Below are 17,690 nucleotides of genomic sequence, written 5' to 3'. Positions count from 1 at the left end.
ATCCACGTAGTTATTGCGGTATTACGTTCGCCGGCGGAGCTTGAGAGTCTAGGAAGCTTCTATTCCATGTTTACACGTATTAGGTGATTGCGTATTAGTCGTGTACGATTAATTGCATGACATAAAGTAACGTAAAATGCATAGCACGCGAGAGTTAATTGCAAAGTATACTGGGTGTCCCGGGATTTTTCAGGTAAACTGTACCAGTGTGTTTTATGGGTAGAAAGAAGAAATAAATGACATATAAACACAGGCCCGTAAATACTTTATTACAGATTTATTATAGAAATATGAAATTGGAAGGGAATGATGGACTCGCTCTTATTACAAGATAAGAATAGCTAAATGATATGTATTTAGTTTGAACTAATTTAAATAATGATTCATCTTTTTGCGCCAGAGCTGTCTGCAATATGAAATGGAGTATTGAGTAAAACATAAATAGGGAAGCGAAGATAATTATACATTTACAGTATAATGACGATACACCTAAGCTAACCTCGACTCTAACAAGAACTTTAATCCGAACTAATATAAATAATGATTCTTCTTTTTATATCAGTGGTATCTACAATAAGGTACGAAGCATCGAGTACGTGTACAATTTTCATACCTGTCTTTTGTCTCGTTTCTTCTCATAGAACAAGCCGGTACAATTTGGACAGTAAATCCTAGGGCATCCTGTGTATCGTTTGGTTCCTACAAGTAAACGTTCCTAAGACTGTTATAGATCTTTATGACTAGCGTGTTGAACGAAAGCTAGGCTTTCGTTAGAAGTAATCAGTACCGTAGCAAAGTAGTCGTAGTTTTGTTTCCAATTACCGTAACTTCAAATGATTTTATCAGACACAACTTTCGATATACCTACCTTCACATAAATACTATAAACCGAACTATAAACCTTGATGCTAAAGAAGAGAATAAATACAAAATTGTGACCATCGCCGAAATCATACATCAGCCCACTTTTTCTTAAGGTACAGCGCACAGACGCGTCGAACCCACACTCGTACCTTAAAAGTTCCCTAAGCGTTCGACAGTTTCCTGATTGGTGTATTTGCACAATCGTAAAATCGCTCGTCACAGTACGGTGGCTTTAATCTCGCCCCCTTTATTCAACTTTCTCTCAGAGCAACGATTCCAGCGAGGAAACGGTTCATCGCAGCATCACCGCGGACCCTAGTCCGTCCGATATCACCACCGACAATGAGAACAAGCATAACTCCTCCGAGGAGGCTTGGACCGACGTGAACCTGAACGAGGACGGGGACTCGATCCCAATTACAAATCAAAGAGAAGACCCGCGAAACATTCACAATATGGCTCATACTCGCGGTAAGACTTCGTCTCATTATTTTTAAAGATCAAGGATTTATCCCCGGAGCATACCAGTTTCTTCTGCTCTCAAGATCTTCGATTATTTTTGCGCGAGACCGTGTAAATTGTCCGTGTTCGCACGCTGCGCAGGTGAAATCCAAGACAGCGAAGGTAACGTTCTGGAGCAAGAGATGCTGGGGAATGTCGAACGCGGCGAAAAACCGTCGGCGGAGATTTCTGTGGTCCGCGTTCCGGACAGATTGGTGGTGAGTTCCGCGTCCCCGAGGCCCGACGAATTGCCGATCAAAGGGCTCGTCGATCACCTACCGGTGCCGACGCCCTCGCGCGAGGCGTCCCTCACGCAGAAACTGGAAATGGCGCTCGGCTCCGTTTGCCCGCTTCTGCGCGAGATCATGGTGGATTTCGCCCCGTTCCTCTCGAAAACTCTCGTCGGCTCTCACGGCCAGGAGCTGCTGATGGAAGGAAAAGGTACGACCGTCGAGGAATTCGCGTCCAAGACAAGGAAACTTGTCAAAATTTCCGACGCTTCTGTAGTCAGTCTCTTTCTTTTTTTTCTTTTTCGTGTCCGCCTCGCCGAAGGTATTCAAATTAGTCGGTTTATAGTTTCGCTTAGGAAGATGGAAGACGTATTCCGGATAATCGTTCGATATTCGTATTCGCGCGGCGCGCGGTCTGCGGCACTTCGCGCGGGAATTTTACATTCGTGGAACGTCGCGAATGACGGTCGTGTCGCGTATCGATGCGCTTTATTTTCAACGACGCTCGATACATTGAGCGTCGTTTATAAATCACTCGACGCGTCTCCTCTATTTTTTTTGTACTTTTCGAGCCCCATGCATTTCGCTTTCCGAACGTTCTCGTTTAGGAGCGGTCAACACTTTTGTAGAGGGAAATATTTATGAAATCGAGAACAATCTCTTTAACGATTCGTTCACCTGTCGATCGTTAGGTTTGACCACCTTCAAGAACAGCAACTCCGTCGTGGAGTTGGTGATGCTACTTTGTTCTCAAGAATGGCAGAACTCCTTGCAGAAACACGCGGGCCTCGCTTTCATCGAGCTCATTAACGAAGGAAGGTAAGAAGGCTCATTTGATCATCGTTAGAACGACAGAGTTATAGTGGCCGCGGTCTACCGCGGGCGAACGGTCTGCTGGTTCGTATCGTAAAAGTTTACGTTTATGTTATGCAGGTTGCTGTCTCACGCGATGAAGGATCATATAGTCAGAGTCGCCAACGAGGCAGAATTTATCCTGAACCGAATGAGAGCGGACGACGTGTTAAAGCACGCCGACTTCGAGGTACCTGTTTTCGCCTCGTGCAATTAATTTTTACGCGTACACATTTTTACGATGTCTATTTCCTACCTGTACCCCGGTAACGAGTCCGGTTCCAAAGTTATGGTCGAAATGTTTATCGTAAAAATTCCGTCTCAGTCACAGTGCGCGCAAACGTTGCTCGACCGACGGGAAGAGGAACGAATGTGCGATCATTTGATCACAGCTGCCCGAAGACGAGACAATGTGATTGCCAGCAGATTACTGGAGAAAGTCCGAAACATCCTGTCCAATAAACATGGCGCTTGGGGATACATGGATCCAATGGCTGCAAAGTAAGCACCTCTGCAAGATAGTCGCTATAAAAATTTATTCGCAGGATCATGTTACTTTTGCAAACCATGAAAATGAAGATATACAATTTGTCTCAGATCGAAAATTGATTATTCTAGAAGTTATAATTTTTGTCTCGGACGGGACACTGAAATTTTGGAATTTTTAAATCGCAGATTGGCCGAATACTGGAAGCTAGATGCTTGGGAGGATGATGCACGTAGACGTAAGCGTTTCGTGCACAATCCACTAGGCTCGAGCCATCCCGAGGCTACACTGAAGGCGGCTCTCGAGCACGGTGCACCCGAGGATGCGATCCTCCAAGCGCGTGAAGAGTTTCACGCGCATCTCGCAGCCTCGCGTGCACATCAGCAGCAATTGCAGTCGGCGGATCTCATGGACGACAGTGAGCTGTTGTCGGACGACAGGGACCTCGACAACGACCTGACAGGTGAGATCTATCGTTTCGTTTCGTTCGATTTCGTTGCCTAGCGAAGCGTGACGCTCCGTTTGCATGTCGTTCCGTCCCGACTTTAACATACTTAAGCTGCAACGAGATCGTGTTCCGCCAGGCCCGGTGAACATCAGCACGAAAGGGAAATTGATCGCGCCAGGTATCATGGCTCCTGGAATTATCTCCGTTACGTCCACGGAACTGTACTTCGAGGTGGACGAGGACGACCCAGAGTTCAAGAAGATCGACACTGAGGTAAGTGAACAATCATTCAGACTAACATTGTAGCCAGTGGTGATAACGGGGAGCTTAGTGTTCGAAAGAGTTGGACGTATACGTAAGGCTTCCCCGAATTGCGAAAGACAATCCATGGTTCGACTGCCAATTTATTGTATTATAATTCCCAACTGCATTTTCTTGGTTGCATTTATCATGTGTCATACGCAATCTAAATAATTAATCACTGTGTCAGTCCCAACCGCGTTAAGATACCGTCTATTACATGCATTTGGAGCAACTTGTTGCATTTGCGAAGCTATCTCTTTGAAATATGGTCGCCGGTTGACTCGCAGATAACGTTACCCCGCATTGAAATCCAGGACCACGCACAAACGCGCTACACCTTCTTGCGAATTCTTTCCGCGAGAAATGTTTTCAAAAAATACACAAACACAGATAATCGAATACTTTTAAACTAGAATACACCCTGGTACTGATGCAACAACGGAACGATTGAACATTGCCATTAATATTCAGATAAACTTTCTATATGCTTCGGTTATGATTTAAAATGTTTCATAGAAAAATAGTTGAGAAATATTTACGTAATACGAAGTAGATAAAAAACCGGAATCAGTTTAAGTAATTTTCTCGCGTACAAAGGGCCTCGATACGTTTGATCGACAGGGTATCGCCAAGTATTGTATCAATCATACCTCGCGGCCTGGAATTTGAATAAATGCGAATCATAAATGATGAGACGTGGCGAAAGCTTCCACGATACTGACCCCGCGTTTGGGGCCTGAGTCGGAATTGGTTCGGACGTGTCCTTGTCTATCAGCGTCCATAATGTGGTCACGTTCCGCGAAGGTGGTCATCCCGAGAGAAAAAAGAGAGAGGCAAAGATAAGGCCCCGAGAACCGGAGTGAGAAGGCTTGGAAGGACTGGAGGCTCGATTATCATATATCGGTCGTAGATCTCGCGTTTGTATAACTAGGGAATAAAACAAACAGGGAAGGGCCCCATGGGGTCGGCCGATCTTCAGGGTCGGCAATTATGAGCCCCCCGCAGGGCCCAGTATCTGCCTACCCACTCTTCCGTCTCTCTCTCTCCTCGCGTTCCATCGCCTTGGCCACGCACTAGCCACACATCGGTGGCATAGGTGAACAGGCAGCTCCTCAGGAATGCACTCGAACTACCACAGTTTCTCCGTCTATCTAGTAACTATCGCACGTCTAGTACGACATCCTGTTTATGCGATCCTTGACAATCCGATGGGAACAGATGGATCGGGGGAACGTATCGGCGATCGAATTCCCCGTTGCACGTTCGCAAAAGTGTTTACAAGGTTTTTTATTTCGTGGATACCGAGGGAATCGGAGAACGAAGTTTCTATCCTTTCTATTTTGTCTTTCTTTATGTTAATCGGCATCGATTGCTGCGATCGTTTGACGAGGGACGTAACGTCAAGTCTTGGACATTTAGGACCCAAGATAGTAAAATTTCTGTGCGTTCGAGTGGTACTGCTTGTAATCGAATATCCAAGAGGGAACATTCTCAAAAATGCTGGCAGGAGGATTGCATAAATGATTGGAGTCTGGATACTGGGGGGTGAGTCTGTGTAGTTTTTGGGAAACTGTATATTAATAGGGATTTGTAGTATTCTAGATTACTAACAATTTTCACGAATTTTTTGTTAGTGAGTTTACTGAGAAAAATAAATTTAAAGAGAAGCAAAGCGTGCCTTTAAATAATTAAGTAATAGATGATATCGCGTGTTATGAATTACTGATATGAATAACACACTGGCTTTCAAGACAAAGTTCATACATTCGATTATTATCTGGGCTCGTTCCTTTTCACAATTTTTATTGCGTTAAATATTTCTTCTTTAACCGTTTCCCTTGATCGTCATTATCGTGGAATAAAAACGAGTTTTTATTGATCTTAGATTCAGCGGAAGATAAAGGTCACTTCGTATGGATTAAAACATTTATTTTCCTTCGTTAAATTCTTGATCGCTATCGTTGCAATGTTCGCTTCTGCGAGGTTAAAACTTACACGAGGTTACACTACACGCTATTCAGGCTCCTTATACGATCCCATTCGCAGAGTTAACAAACACTGTCTTCGAAGTCTGATCATCGAGCGTTGTTTCTTCGACGCGTCCTCGGCACGAACTATCCGAACTCTCGAGTTTTGATCCACGGAAAAGTTTCGCCTCGGTGTCCGTCCGATTTCAGGGTTGTCGCGAACGTCATGGCCTCTGCTAAAGATTTGGTCGTGTCCACCTGTCGTCTCCGATATATCTCGGTCCGGCCGTGAATAGGAGCACGAACTCATTCGGCCTCTTAATTGGAATCCTTTTTAAAGAGAAACGCTGAACGCACCTGGAACCGCGGAGGGCAAGAACGAGCTGGTAGACAGAAATAGCGACGAAGAGCGATAAAGCTAGACGAGGAGGAGAGACGAGGAACTTAACAGCAGCGAGAGATAGGCGAAAAAGATGAAAGGAAAAGAGAGAGAGAACGAGTCGTTCGCGATCGAGACACGCTCATTAGTCGAGGATGTCCCGAGGGTAGGCGGGAGGCTTCGTCGAATTCGTAGGCGATGGATCACTCGATAGTCGAGCCGAGACTTAAGCGATCGTAATGCGCGGCCTCAGAGGAGGCTGCATCGGGAGTGGCCCCGGGGCAAGGGACTTGGGACTTGCATATCGGGTGAACTCTCGCTGCCTCGCTGGGCCTTGCCGATCGCGTCGATTTCTCCCTCCTTCCAGCTTTTATAATGGTCCAGGCAAACGTATTTATCGTGATTTATTGTTTACACGGGTCTCCTTTCTCTCGGGCTCCTCTGTCCTTCTCCCGGCGGCCGGAGTCTCTCTTTCAACGGGTTCTGCGCTAGAGATAGAGGATGCACACCGTGCGATTACGTCCGATGTAAATTATTGATCGTCCGCGGGGAACATTAATATCTAAAACAAATAATGGACCGTTACACCTCCCCTACCCGTGCACCGTCTGCGCATCCTCGAATCGGAACTCCCATTGATACCGAGTTATTTCTTTCCTCTTCTCTTCTTACGCCTGTTGTTTTTCCTTTCGCGGTCATAAATTATTTTCCGAGTCGCTCTCTCGTGCAACGATTAAGTCTCTTTTTGATCGGCCGACGGTTCGTTGTGCGCCTCCATCCCCATAGTTGAGCGAAAATTTCGCGTTTTCAATTGAGCAATTGCAATTTTCTGCGCGACTGGCGAAGACGAATGCAAGACGCCGTTAAAACTCTACCTTTACGCAGTTATTATGCCTCTTTACAATGTTTGCAGTACGATCTCGTACGTGGGCTCGCGTGTTTCGTGAAAGGAGGCAGCTCCGTAATTGCTATGCTTTCAGACACGCACGGCACTCTTGTTACTCCGGCACGCTTGAGATCCGATCGACTTGTACTTTCCCTGCTCGAACTCTTCACGGTTTTGTAACAGTATTATTCCACCGAACTGTCGTCCTTTTTTTCAAAGTATTCCACTATCGTCTATACTTCCCTAAAAATAAAAAGTACATTCTAATTTACTTCGCCAATCTATATAGAAACTCTTGTTTTGCAATTTTAATTACTTCCTTGGGGAAGATCCACAACCAGATTTGAAGCGTTGATCTAATGAAATTGTAATTTATGCTCTTGGTGACTCATTACCGCGTTACTTATTCCACAATATAAATAATATACCTCTTTATACAGGGTGTTCAGCCACCCCTGGGAAAAATTTTAATGAGAGATTCTAGAGGCCAAAACGAGACGATAATCAAGAATACCAATTTGTTGATGGAAGTTTCGTTAAAAAGTTATTGACAAAATTATTGTTAAAAATTATTAATAAAATTTGTCCACCTACACCTACGCGGGAAAGTCCGATCGAATACGAACGACCTCGAAGCGCCCGTATTAAAATTCGCGATAAAATATGCGGAAAAGAACGCCAGTTTGAATACAAATTATTGTATTTCCTTGGCTCGGGGCACGTCGTCTTATTGGAAAATATAACGGGTCGTCGAATCGGCGGTCGTTTTCGAGGGGTAGGTCGCGCGGGACATTAAACTCCGCGGTGTCGCGGCCGGCGCGCATTTTTATGGAAACCCGCCGGCGCCTAAAGCTCCCAGCCTGTGCTATAGTTATCGCAGACACACGCTGCGAATATCCCCACGGGATACTTATGCGGTACGAGAGAGATACGGGAAGACAGGAGGGAGGGCTGAGAGAGAGAAGAAGGGAAACAGACCCACCGGACAGGTGGTCCGTGGCGTACGTTGGCGCATACTCGTTGGCAAGTAAGGCGCCATTAACGGGAGTACAATATCGCGAAAAATCGAAAAACATCTGATCGTTTATCAGCCGGGCCGCGACGAGATGTTCAGTCATATATCATATCGTGACGGAGATTTTCGATTTATGGATAGAGAATATTTGCTGGCTCACAATTACCGCGACGGAAAGAATCGCCGTTTCCTGCGACGGGTTGGAATGCTCGTCGAGCGGTTGAAAATTCTGGGGCTCGTCTGGATGAGAGTTTCTACGCTTCTCTGGGCAAAATTAATTGTCAATTTCACGCCTGAGTTGGAACATTTTCTAGATACACTATGGCTGATAGCGAAGAAAACGATCCTAGGAGGAATGCAGTCTTTATTGGTCAGACTTTGTACCTCATTCTACTGTAGCCAACCGTTAGAACACCTACGATCCCCTCGTGCTGATACAGAAACATAAATAAAAAAGGGACAGGTATTTCCATTAAGAAAGAAAAACTGTAAGTGCACGTTGCACATGCATCGATGCACCTGTAGAAGGAGAGAGGTTATCGATCATGTCGTTTACCCTACGTACCAATGGTGAACGAATAAACTTCAGGACTCGCGAGGCGTACGAGTGTTTACTCTTTCGTAACTCGGGTTAATTATTAATTACCTTGTAGGAACGCTTACGAGCGGTATAGGTACTCAAAATTTGCCACGTACGAAAAAATGTACGCTTCCAAGCGCGGTTCGTCGGGAACTAGGAAATAACGAGGCTCGTGAGTTTCGCAAGGCGCGTCTACTCTGTCGCGGAGCAAGGTTAATTGTTAATTGAACGCACGCGTTGCAACATTCATCTTTTCAGATAGCTGGTTGTTACCGGGCGTGGTTTCCCAACCAGTTCCTACGATTATTCATTGATATATGCAAAACACTCGTGGTCGTGGATTTTTTATCGAAATTAATCAGGCGCCCAGATATCATATTCATTGACAGCGTAACGGGCTTATCGCGACTGACAGCTGGCCAGCAGTTGATTAATCCTTCTCGTGTGGATACTGTTACGCATACAGAGTGGCTTAAATGCGCGTTATATGTCCTTTTGAGAAAATATATTCGTTTTAATTCAGGCATGAATCATTTACGCAACTTTCCATTTACGTTACACGCATTACTGTCTCAACGATTCACCGCGGAGATCATTTTCACGATACGCGCAAATCGCGAGCGGCTAATTAACAAGTTAACATGTGCAACGCGCGTATAATTATATCTCGCATGAATTCATTGTCTCGAACTTGTTGTACAAAGAAAGCTGCAAACGTAAGAAGGAACGTACGCGGAGGGCGTGTGCGATCCAATGCGAGCCAAGAGAAATGGCGGGAAGGCGGGAAAGTAACTGTGAACGAGCGCCGATTTAATGTTATGCGATTATGCCTTTCCGTGGCAATGCATATGTATGATATCCCCGTGATATATCGCTGGTGACGTAGCAATAATGCAACCGCAATTATCCCGAGCTGGATACGAACGATTCAAAAATCGTGCACGAGCTCGTAAACATAGTCATTGAAAATGCAATCGGTAATTCGTTCCACTAGTTTGATCGCGTTATCTATCGATCTACGGATTGTAAGCACACGTCGATAAATAATAGGTCCCGTTGACTCGTAATACGGTCGGTTGCTCGCTCTGTAAATAGCGCTGTATTATAACCTTTTATTTCTCCAATTCGACGCGTCTCTATCCTCGCTATTACGCGCGCATAATATCTCCATAACTGTGCCCCTTCAACTATTCGTCGTCGTTAATAATAAACCCGATATGCTATAACTATTCCAGGGTACGAAGGATGGTCGAGAAATTGCGAACTTTGGACAGTTCTGTACTGTTTGATAAAATTCCCTTAGAAATTTTTTTAGCAAAATTTTTAAAGCTTCGATTAAGGAGAAACGACTAGTGGAAACGGTGATGTACGAGGATGATGGACGATGTTTTTATTCCGAGTTCTTACGTTGTAGCTACAACAGTTCATCTTCAGAGACAAATGAATCATGTTTTTCGCGCTCCCTGTGAGAAAGAAGGTGGTTTACAATTGATTGGTCGACGAATCAGATTATACAGTACGAAAGAAAGAAAATTGTAGAAGATACAAAATATAAACTATTCGAATCTCTTTCCCACGATGGTTAAACTCTTAGTATTTATAATTTTCACAAAGAGGGTCGTTGATAATATTTTACCCATACTAGTTATATAAAAAAGAAGACCTCTTGACACAGATACATCTTCAGTATCCATGACTCATGTTTGTTAATCCTCGATCACTATCTTCTACTTTTATCTCGAATAAGAGACTTGCAATTTCACTTGTTGTAACGTAGCCAAGGAACGAAGATCCACCGAAGTTCTACTATAGTACTACGCAACTGTTTCGTTCGAAAGGACCCTAAAATCCTATCAGTTCCCTCCGTATTGATCGTATTTAGACGGCCGTCGCCGCGATTGCTCGATAGCCATTATTTTGTAGAAGCTCAGCACGCGACGCGTGTACACGAGCAACTGGGATCACGTGTTGTCTCAGATTTTAATCGAGGCCGGGGATTTGGATGGAATTCGACATTATGGTAGCCCATGCCCCACGGCCAGGCTGCACAGAGAAAAGGCAGTTGGTTTTGGTAAACATCCATCAATTCGTGGGCAGGGCACCGTAAGGCAAAACAAGGTAGAACCTGAACAACAGGCAGTCTGGAAGGAGCGGGCGGATTCGTTCTCAACAAGGCAGGGTAATCACTGCTATTAGTGCGGACATTACTCCGGTGGTCCGCCAATCTCCTTAGCACTCCATCATATCGGTACCTCAAGGGCCTCCTTCACGTTGCACAAAATAGACCACACTCTCCTCGCGTGCAACAAGTCCCCGCTTGTTTGCATTTATCCCAATGATGGTCGCTACCATCCAGGCCAGTCTATAAATCCTCGTGTATTTTTTTTTAGAAATTTTTAATTCGAAGAACAATTAATTTGCTCACGTTTGCTACCTTCGCTGCAAAATTAGTAGACGCTTCTTTCTCGATGACATTGCTGTTTGACTATTGACTGTGAGATGACAGAACTTTTCAATGGGATCCTAAAATAACTAGAGAAAGTTGTAAAGGACTTTAACTCAAATGAGTTGTCTCGTTGACAGCATTGGCATCGAGCATCCTCTGCAATTGACTTCAGCAGTGGATAATCTCCCTTCCGTACGATATCGGTTCATCGGTCGTTATAGGCGTGACCGACGATTATCCTCGAAAGGAGCGATGATGGATATCATAGGCAACTGTCTCGTGCCGCATCAACGCTGTCAGCAGCTGCAGGTAGGCGGAAAGATTGTGGGTGTACCCGTTCCGTGGATCCAACGGAGCACCGTGCAAAGTGGATGCTCGCAGGCGCAGATGCGCGCGGACCCAGTGATGCATTAACCCCCCTTTTCACCACCAATAATTATTTTTCAATTCGCAAGTTTCTTATCTTCGTCGTTTATCGAATCGTGTCACGCGTCTCTTGAAATTTTACATAGTCAGAATTCGGGTCCACCGGTTGCATAGGTAGTCATTTGACGGATCGCTAAATTATATCGTCGCTCCACCCATTTGGCATTTACAAATAGTAGAACATGATTGATACGTTGTGCCATCGACCCTGAATTCATAACTCTTCTCAAACCTGTCCATTTGGTTGCTCCAACAGTATTTTTCTGGTTAACCGAAAGGAAACTGAATTAGATTTTTGTCTTGAAAAATTTAATAGCATCGGTGTCTCGCGTGTTACCGATACTCTTTTTTCCTCGGAGAGTATATAGGGTACAGTTTGTTTCGATGCTCGCGTTTGCACGGGAGCAGCAGGATCCCTCGTGGGAACAAAGGGTGCAAATTAGCCGCGTCGATTGAATCGAACCCGTGAGATGGCAATTTGTGTATCGCGGGGCGCTCGGTTACCCTTTTGAGACGAGCCTGGGTGGAAGAATGCTAGTCGGTGAATAGGCGGAGCCGACCAGGCTGGATCCGATTCAGAGTGTGACGGATGGCGCCCACCTGTGGATTCATTCACTAATCTGCTCGCTAAGCAAACAGTCCGAACACACCCCATCATTATCGCTGACGGCGTAAGTAGCGCCCGATCTCGTCCTTACCCGATATTTATTATGCCCCTCTATCCCCTTTCTCTACCTTATACGCTTTTCAAGGGGCCACGGATCGAACGTCCAGTCTATTTTCACGTCACCCTCGATGCAACGTCCATCGATGGTCTGCGGATCCACCGCAGCCCTGTGATTATCCTGCGAGGTGTATCGCGTCGCGAATCGCTGCTTGCGTACGCCATATGGATCATCAACAAAGTGCAATTTCATCCTGAAATTTTACATTTATTCTTCTAATGTATTTATTGCACAATTTGTGTCGAGTTTAAAATACTTTAATTGTTGCGTTAATCTTTTGCTCTATGAAAATCAGTACCTGGTAGTTCAAGAGTTAGTTCGCTGTTTGCTATCCAGCTATAGAACTGATGTCGAATGATTGGCAGGTTGTCTGGGAATGCCTCGAGGGCAACAAATAGCTCGCGGGCCTCGCGTTGTCGACCCTGCTCCAGAGAGCTTGGCTCGACGAAGTGTTTTCAAGGCTGACGTTTCCGACTCATCGACAAGCGTAAACAGTTGCAATAATCACTTATAAGAACTTTATTCTAATTACGTTTTCCACACCTCGCTTGGACCATATACCAACTCGACGCCTCAAAGATTTTGATACCATAAAATGAAATAGCAATATTTGATTATATTGCCCCTCCGTAGACTACTTATATCGAGGTCTTTTTACAACCGACAAAATTGATAGAACCATTATGCTAACAAAGCGACAAACGGAACTCTGCTCAGCGGCCTAATACGATCCTCGTGAAGCGTGTCTGAAAATGTTGAAACGATGTTTCGACGGTACGTAACTTAGAAAATCACGCAACACGATCGTTCGGAACGCATAAACGGCGATAGTAAAAAGAATTTCCGGCAATTATCGGCCCCAGTCACTGACAGATAATGAAAAGATCGATGCAATCGCCGGCAGAGGAAATCGATTCGATTCTTTCCCCCGCGTAACGAAGGCAATTCCGTAACCAACGCGCGGGATGATCATCCACGGCGCAGCCAACGCGCAATTATTTTTATCTGCGTTATTACGCCAAGGGGAAGTGCTCGTCGAGGAGCATTCCCGCTGGTCGCCGCACGTAACGATGGGAAAAACGAACAGATGCACCTGCGACGCACTAAACGGCGAGCGAATCGACCGCGAGATAAGGGAAAATCTACCTGCGCGAACCTTTCCCGCCTTTTCTGCCATTAATCACGGTTGCGTGCAGACACGCGGCGCGCCCGAGGCGCGTTTTCAAGCATTGCGAAACTGCCGCGTGACAACGAATCGATTAATATTAATGAACGCCCGTGACAACGAACGCGCAAATCAACCACGGACAGCAGCGTAAACGCTTATTTTGTACGTCGCTGCTAAGTGGACATAATTCCACGGGTATAATTTTCCGCGAGCATGCATCACCGACCGTCGAAGAAATAATAATGATACGCCTTTATTGCGAACGGGTACGCAACAAAACGCAAAACCGAGGGGAACATCGCCAGAAGAGAAACTAAATAATGGAGCGAATGTAAATGATAATGTAGCGTAAAGGGTTATTCAGGAATAAGCTGCTATTACGTTTAACTCGAAGAACCATAACTGTATCTAAAACTAAAATTATATACCATCTATACACTTACGCCAAAGTATTCGACTTATATGTCTATGTTAAACTGAAAGGATTCTACCAAGGATGCGCTCCTGCAGAAATAGAAAAATTGTTCCATGGCAAAATTTGGTTTAGAATGGAGCATGTTTTGATATTAGTTCTATACATCTTTTTGTGTAGCAATGTATTCTGTGTTGTCTATTTCGTCAAACAGTAAAATGGTGGCTCGATAAATTTGGGAAACAAGACACATTCGGTGGTTTCGTACGACCCATAAATGCGTCGTTAAAAAAAGGCGAGAATGTTACGGTTTCGGGCGTAAATCGCAACTCGGTGTGTGAGTTCTTCAAACGTTACCCTGTAGGAACTGGAATATCCAGTTACCGCGAGGAAATTAAAAGCTAACAAACTATACAGAAAAATGACGATCGCGTGGTCCCAGTCCGCGCTCAGACTCGAACTTTTACGAGATCTTTTCTCGCCGAGTCGTGCAATTTACCGGTAGATTGACTTTATTTACTCCCCTCTGGTCTATTTATCCAGCAAGAATGTACAAAAATTAGAGACTTGGATAATTGCTCGATCAAAAATGCCGCGTGATAATTACGTTCATGGTTGATACTCCGAGAGTCTTCGTTTTTACGACATGTTTGCTTTGGGTCATTAAATACGAGTAACCCTCCTATAACACCGCATTTTTTAAAACACGGTTTCTATACAGGGTGGACCGCTAGAAACCTCTGCAAACTCGTTGCAATAAAATTGACTCTTTCGAAAAAAGAGAATAGAAACTTAACTACGTGGAATGGTGTTGTCACAACTCTGATAATTTAGAAATAGAAGCAATTAAAGTTACTGTTACCTTGCACCGTGAATATCAACGTTTGCCATCTTCCATCGAAGCGATCGTAGCACAGATGGTAGAAGCCGACGTTCGTACGCTTGATTTGCATGCCTAGAAAAAGATGAATTGATTTGTTTTACTATTACGATAGCCATGTGCATGACGCCGGATTGTAATCATCGTGTATGCGCTTTAAACGCAAAAACAATCAACATCGTAAACGCACAATGCTTGCTAACTGAAATTAAACTTTTCACTTTTTACTTGTACAGGGGAAAACAACTTGATTGACGGTTACTAAATATTTCCTGGAATAAAATTAATTTTACAGCATAACAAGTTGTTGTATTTATAAATGAATTCCCTTAAAAAAGGAGAAAGTATACCATGAAAGAGACTAACACCTGCGCTCTTGAACGCAGAACTCCTGCGTTTATCTGCGCCATAGCCACTTCGATGAAAGAAATTTATGTTTATGGTATGCGGTACATGTGTAACTTTAATTTCTTGTACCTGTAAAATTATCGGGTTGTGACATTTAATATCTTGCACGTAGAAGGGCATGTAATCTACCGCTATGCAGAAGTAGATTAACCCCTCGGATGGCTGAACGGTCGACAATGGCCAATAAACTTCGCGTTGCGTTCCAATAGACAAACCTGTTCCTTGATTGGCGGACCAGTTACGTGCTTCGATGGACTCTCTCGTCTATCACAGTGGTCGACGAAAGTCATCGGTGTCCCGAAGTCTCGTTGTCGCGTCGACGAGACTGATGAAAATTAACGACTGTGCGTCGATACACGGTCGCCGTTGTCGAAATTCTGAGAAATAGGAATAAAATAACAATTACACGGGCCCGCGGTGTTCCTCGTTTCCAGGTGAATTTTATCGTCCCATTAATCATAGGGGGCCCGATAATGTTGCAAGTGGGCGCGTCAGCTGTCCCGTGCGATTTTCATTCACGGCATGGACGCTCGTCGATTCGACGCGTATGCGTGTGTGTATATATAGGAGAGACTGTTGGCCGAAAAACGAGAAGTCGGTGGAAAGAGGAGCGCCGGGTGAAAAAGAAATAAAGAAAGACATACAGAGAACGGAGGAAGCCAGGTATCGGGAGGTACAAGATGGGGCGAACGGATAGGCAGGAAACGGGAATGTTACTGACCCGGGGGATCGAGCTGGTAGTTAAAACTGTACGCATCCCATAATTTAGCGATTATTTTGACAAGGGTATGATCTCTTGACAGGTTGTTGGCCTTACGGCTACGCTCTGATATATAGCTATTTAAATGGGCACTTAGAGGTTCTGTAATGAATACATACTTTGAACTGCACGACCATCGAAAGATTCGCCGGGAACGTGTGATTTAAGGTCGTCACACGAATTTCAGGTCACTCTGTAGTCGAGCTCGGGACCGAGGCGTACTTGTGGGCATCGCGTGCTACAAGGTTGCAATTTTCAGACCTCTACGGAGCGTCTTGTTTTAGCACATTGACTTCAGACAAGAAATATAGCGCTTTATAACGTACATGGCGAGCCAATAACAATTATCGAAGAAACTTGTTAATCAAATATATTCAACAAAGTTGCTGGAAACGGGGCAAAAATCTCACAGACACCCTGCATATACTCGGTATGAAATCTTCCTGGAAACATCGTAACTTTCATTGGCAACGTCACTAGTAATAAATTAAAATAATTTCTTCTAACAACCACGAATCCGTTTGTGTTTTCATCGATCCTCCTCGTTAAAGCACAAGAAGATATTTTAATTTATTATTACAAAGAGGATATTAAGTTTACTTTCAATGACATTTGCATAAAATCAGAGTTAAAATTCAACACCCTGTACTCGTGTTCGAAATATCCCTTCAAGGAAAGACGTCATGAACGAGATGTTGCAACAAAAAACCCGTGAATATAAATTACTAAACAGTGTACCTGACAGGTATGCATGGAAAAAAGGTGCACGTGATACGCGTTACGTAATGACAGGGTCGACCTGGACCCTCGTGACAGGTACAACGGAGCACGGTAACACGACGTTTATTATCGTAAATCAGATACAAGACGCTCGCTGCGGCAATTAACAATCATTTTTTCGGATCGGACGCTACGTCGCCTCTATCTGATCCCATGCAACGTTCGTTTCGTATTTTGTCGCGATCCAAAAATGGTGCACAGTCGTTCGAGAAAAAGAGGAGAAGAAGCGCGCGAAAATCGTGTCGCGTAATTCACAGTTTATACGAGGCTCGATTTATCGCGAGCCGCGAATAACGGTCGCGAAACTATATCCCTCGATTAATTCTCGTTAGGACCGATCGTTCGCAATGAACAGAAGGGAACCTTTATTAACAGCAAGTGCGTCTTTGCTCATTAATATTCGGTCAGCACGAGGTTTTTCGAACGGTCCACCAACAGAGCAACTTTCGAATCGCTGCGAGGCAACGGGCGAAATTTTTATCTAGATGAAAAGAATAATTCGTGGTCCCTAGATTTTCGGATCAACGGAAAAGAAAGATTAAGAACCATCGAATTGGTTTCAGAGACATGGGGGGTCCGGTTAAAGTTTTCGATTTTTGCGGAGGGATCAACACAGTACTTGTTTATGCTACGAAGTCGCGTGATGTGCAAGATCTCCAACAGAAAATTGCAAATATAATTGCCATAATAGTGAAAGGAACATGCCTCGGGGATCTGCAGACCACCAGGAGTTGATTCCGAGAACGCGTTGACAGTGAACAAACGAAAACTGTTTCAACTATCACTGTGTGATAGTTACTCTGCGCAAATAACGTCCGATTTCTTGCGTTTCCGTCGGTTCTCAGGTGTATTTTGTTTTTAACGTGTTCGTTGCCACGTGTCGTATAAGGCAAGCGTGTCCGTAGTTGACCATTTAAGAGAATGTTTTTACAAAAACTCACGTGTCTTGTCTGGTTCTTGCGGAATGATCGAATTATCTTTATAGAACCACTTGTTTCTTTATCGTACAAGGTTGAAACTCACCAGATGCGGGACATGTAGTTACGTCGAATTTTTTGCGACAGAACCTAAAATGTTTCAGCAGTTGACACCTGACGGCGTTGAAACTACTAGTTTAGCTCTGGATTCTGTTTCGCGCCAATCCTTGTCAATCCTTCTATAGTGTTGCACTCT

At 44.4% G+C, this 17,690-nt stretch overlaps 1 protein-coding gene across 20 annotated transcripts in view; it reads left to right on the top strand.

Annotated features, from left to right (window-relative positions):
* Positions 1-17,690, top strand: part of Rg (A kinase anchor protein rugose) — a 341,646-nt gene that overhangs the window by 261,584 nt on the left and 62,372 nt on the right. For all 20 annotated transcript variants that reach the window (XM_076772516.1, XM_076772567.1, XM_076772499.1 and 17 more), the window contains 7 exons: positions 1,131-1,335; positions 1,468-1,806; positions 2,288-2,414; positions 2,529-2,637; positions 2,773-2,948; positions 3,123-3,397; positions 3,519-3,655. In XM_076772516.1, coding sequence (XP_076628631.1) covers positions 1,131-1,335; positions 1,468-1,806; positions 2,288-2,414; positions 2,529-2,637; positions 2,773-2,948; positions 3,123-3,397; positions 3,519-3,655 — 1,368 coding nt within the window. The remainder of the gene's footprint in view (positions 1-1,130; positions 1,336-1,467; positions 1,807-2,287; positions 2,415-2,528; positions 2,638-2,772; positions 2,949-3,122; positions 3,398-3,518; positions 3,656-17,690) is intronic.

The sequence above is a fragment of the Colletes latitarsis genome, chromosome 1 (genome assembly GCF_051014445.1).
Source record: "Colletes latitarsis isolate SP2378_abdomen chromosome 1, iyColLati1, whole genome shotgun sequence".
Lineage (NCBI taxonomy): Eukaryota > Metazoa > Arthropoda > Insecta > Hymenoptera > Colletidae > Colletes > Colletes latitarsis.
The sequence above is the reverse complement of the archived record's forward strand: the minus strand, read 5'-3'. Positions and strand labels throughout refer to the sequence as shown.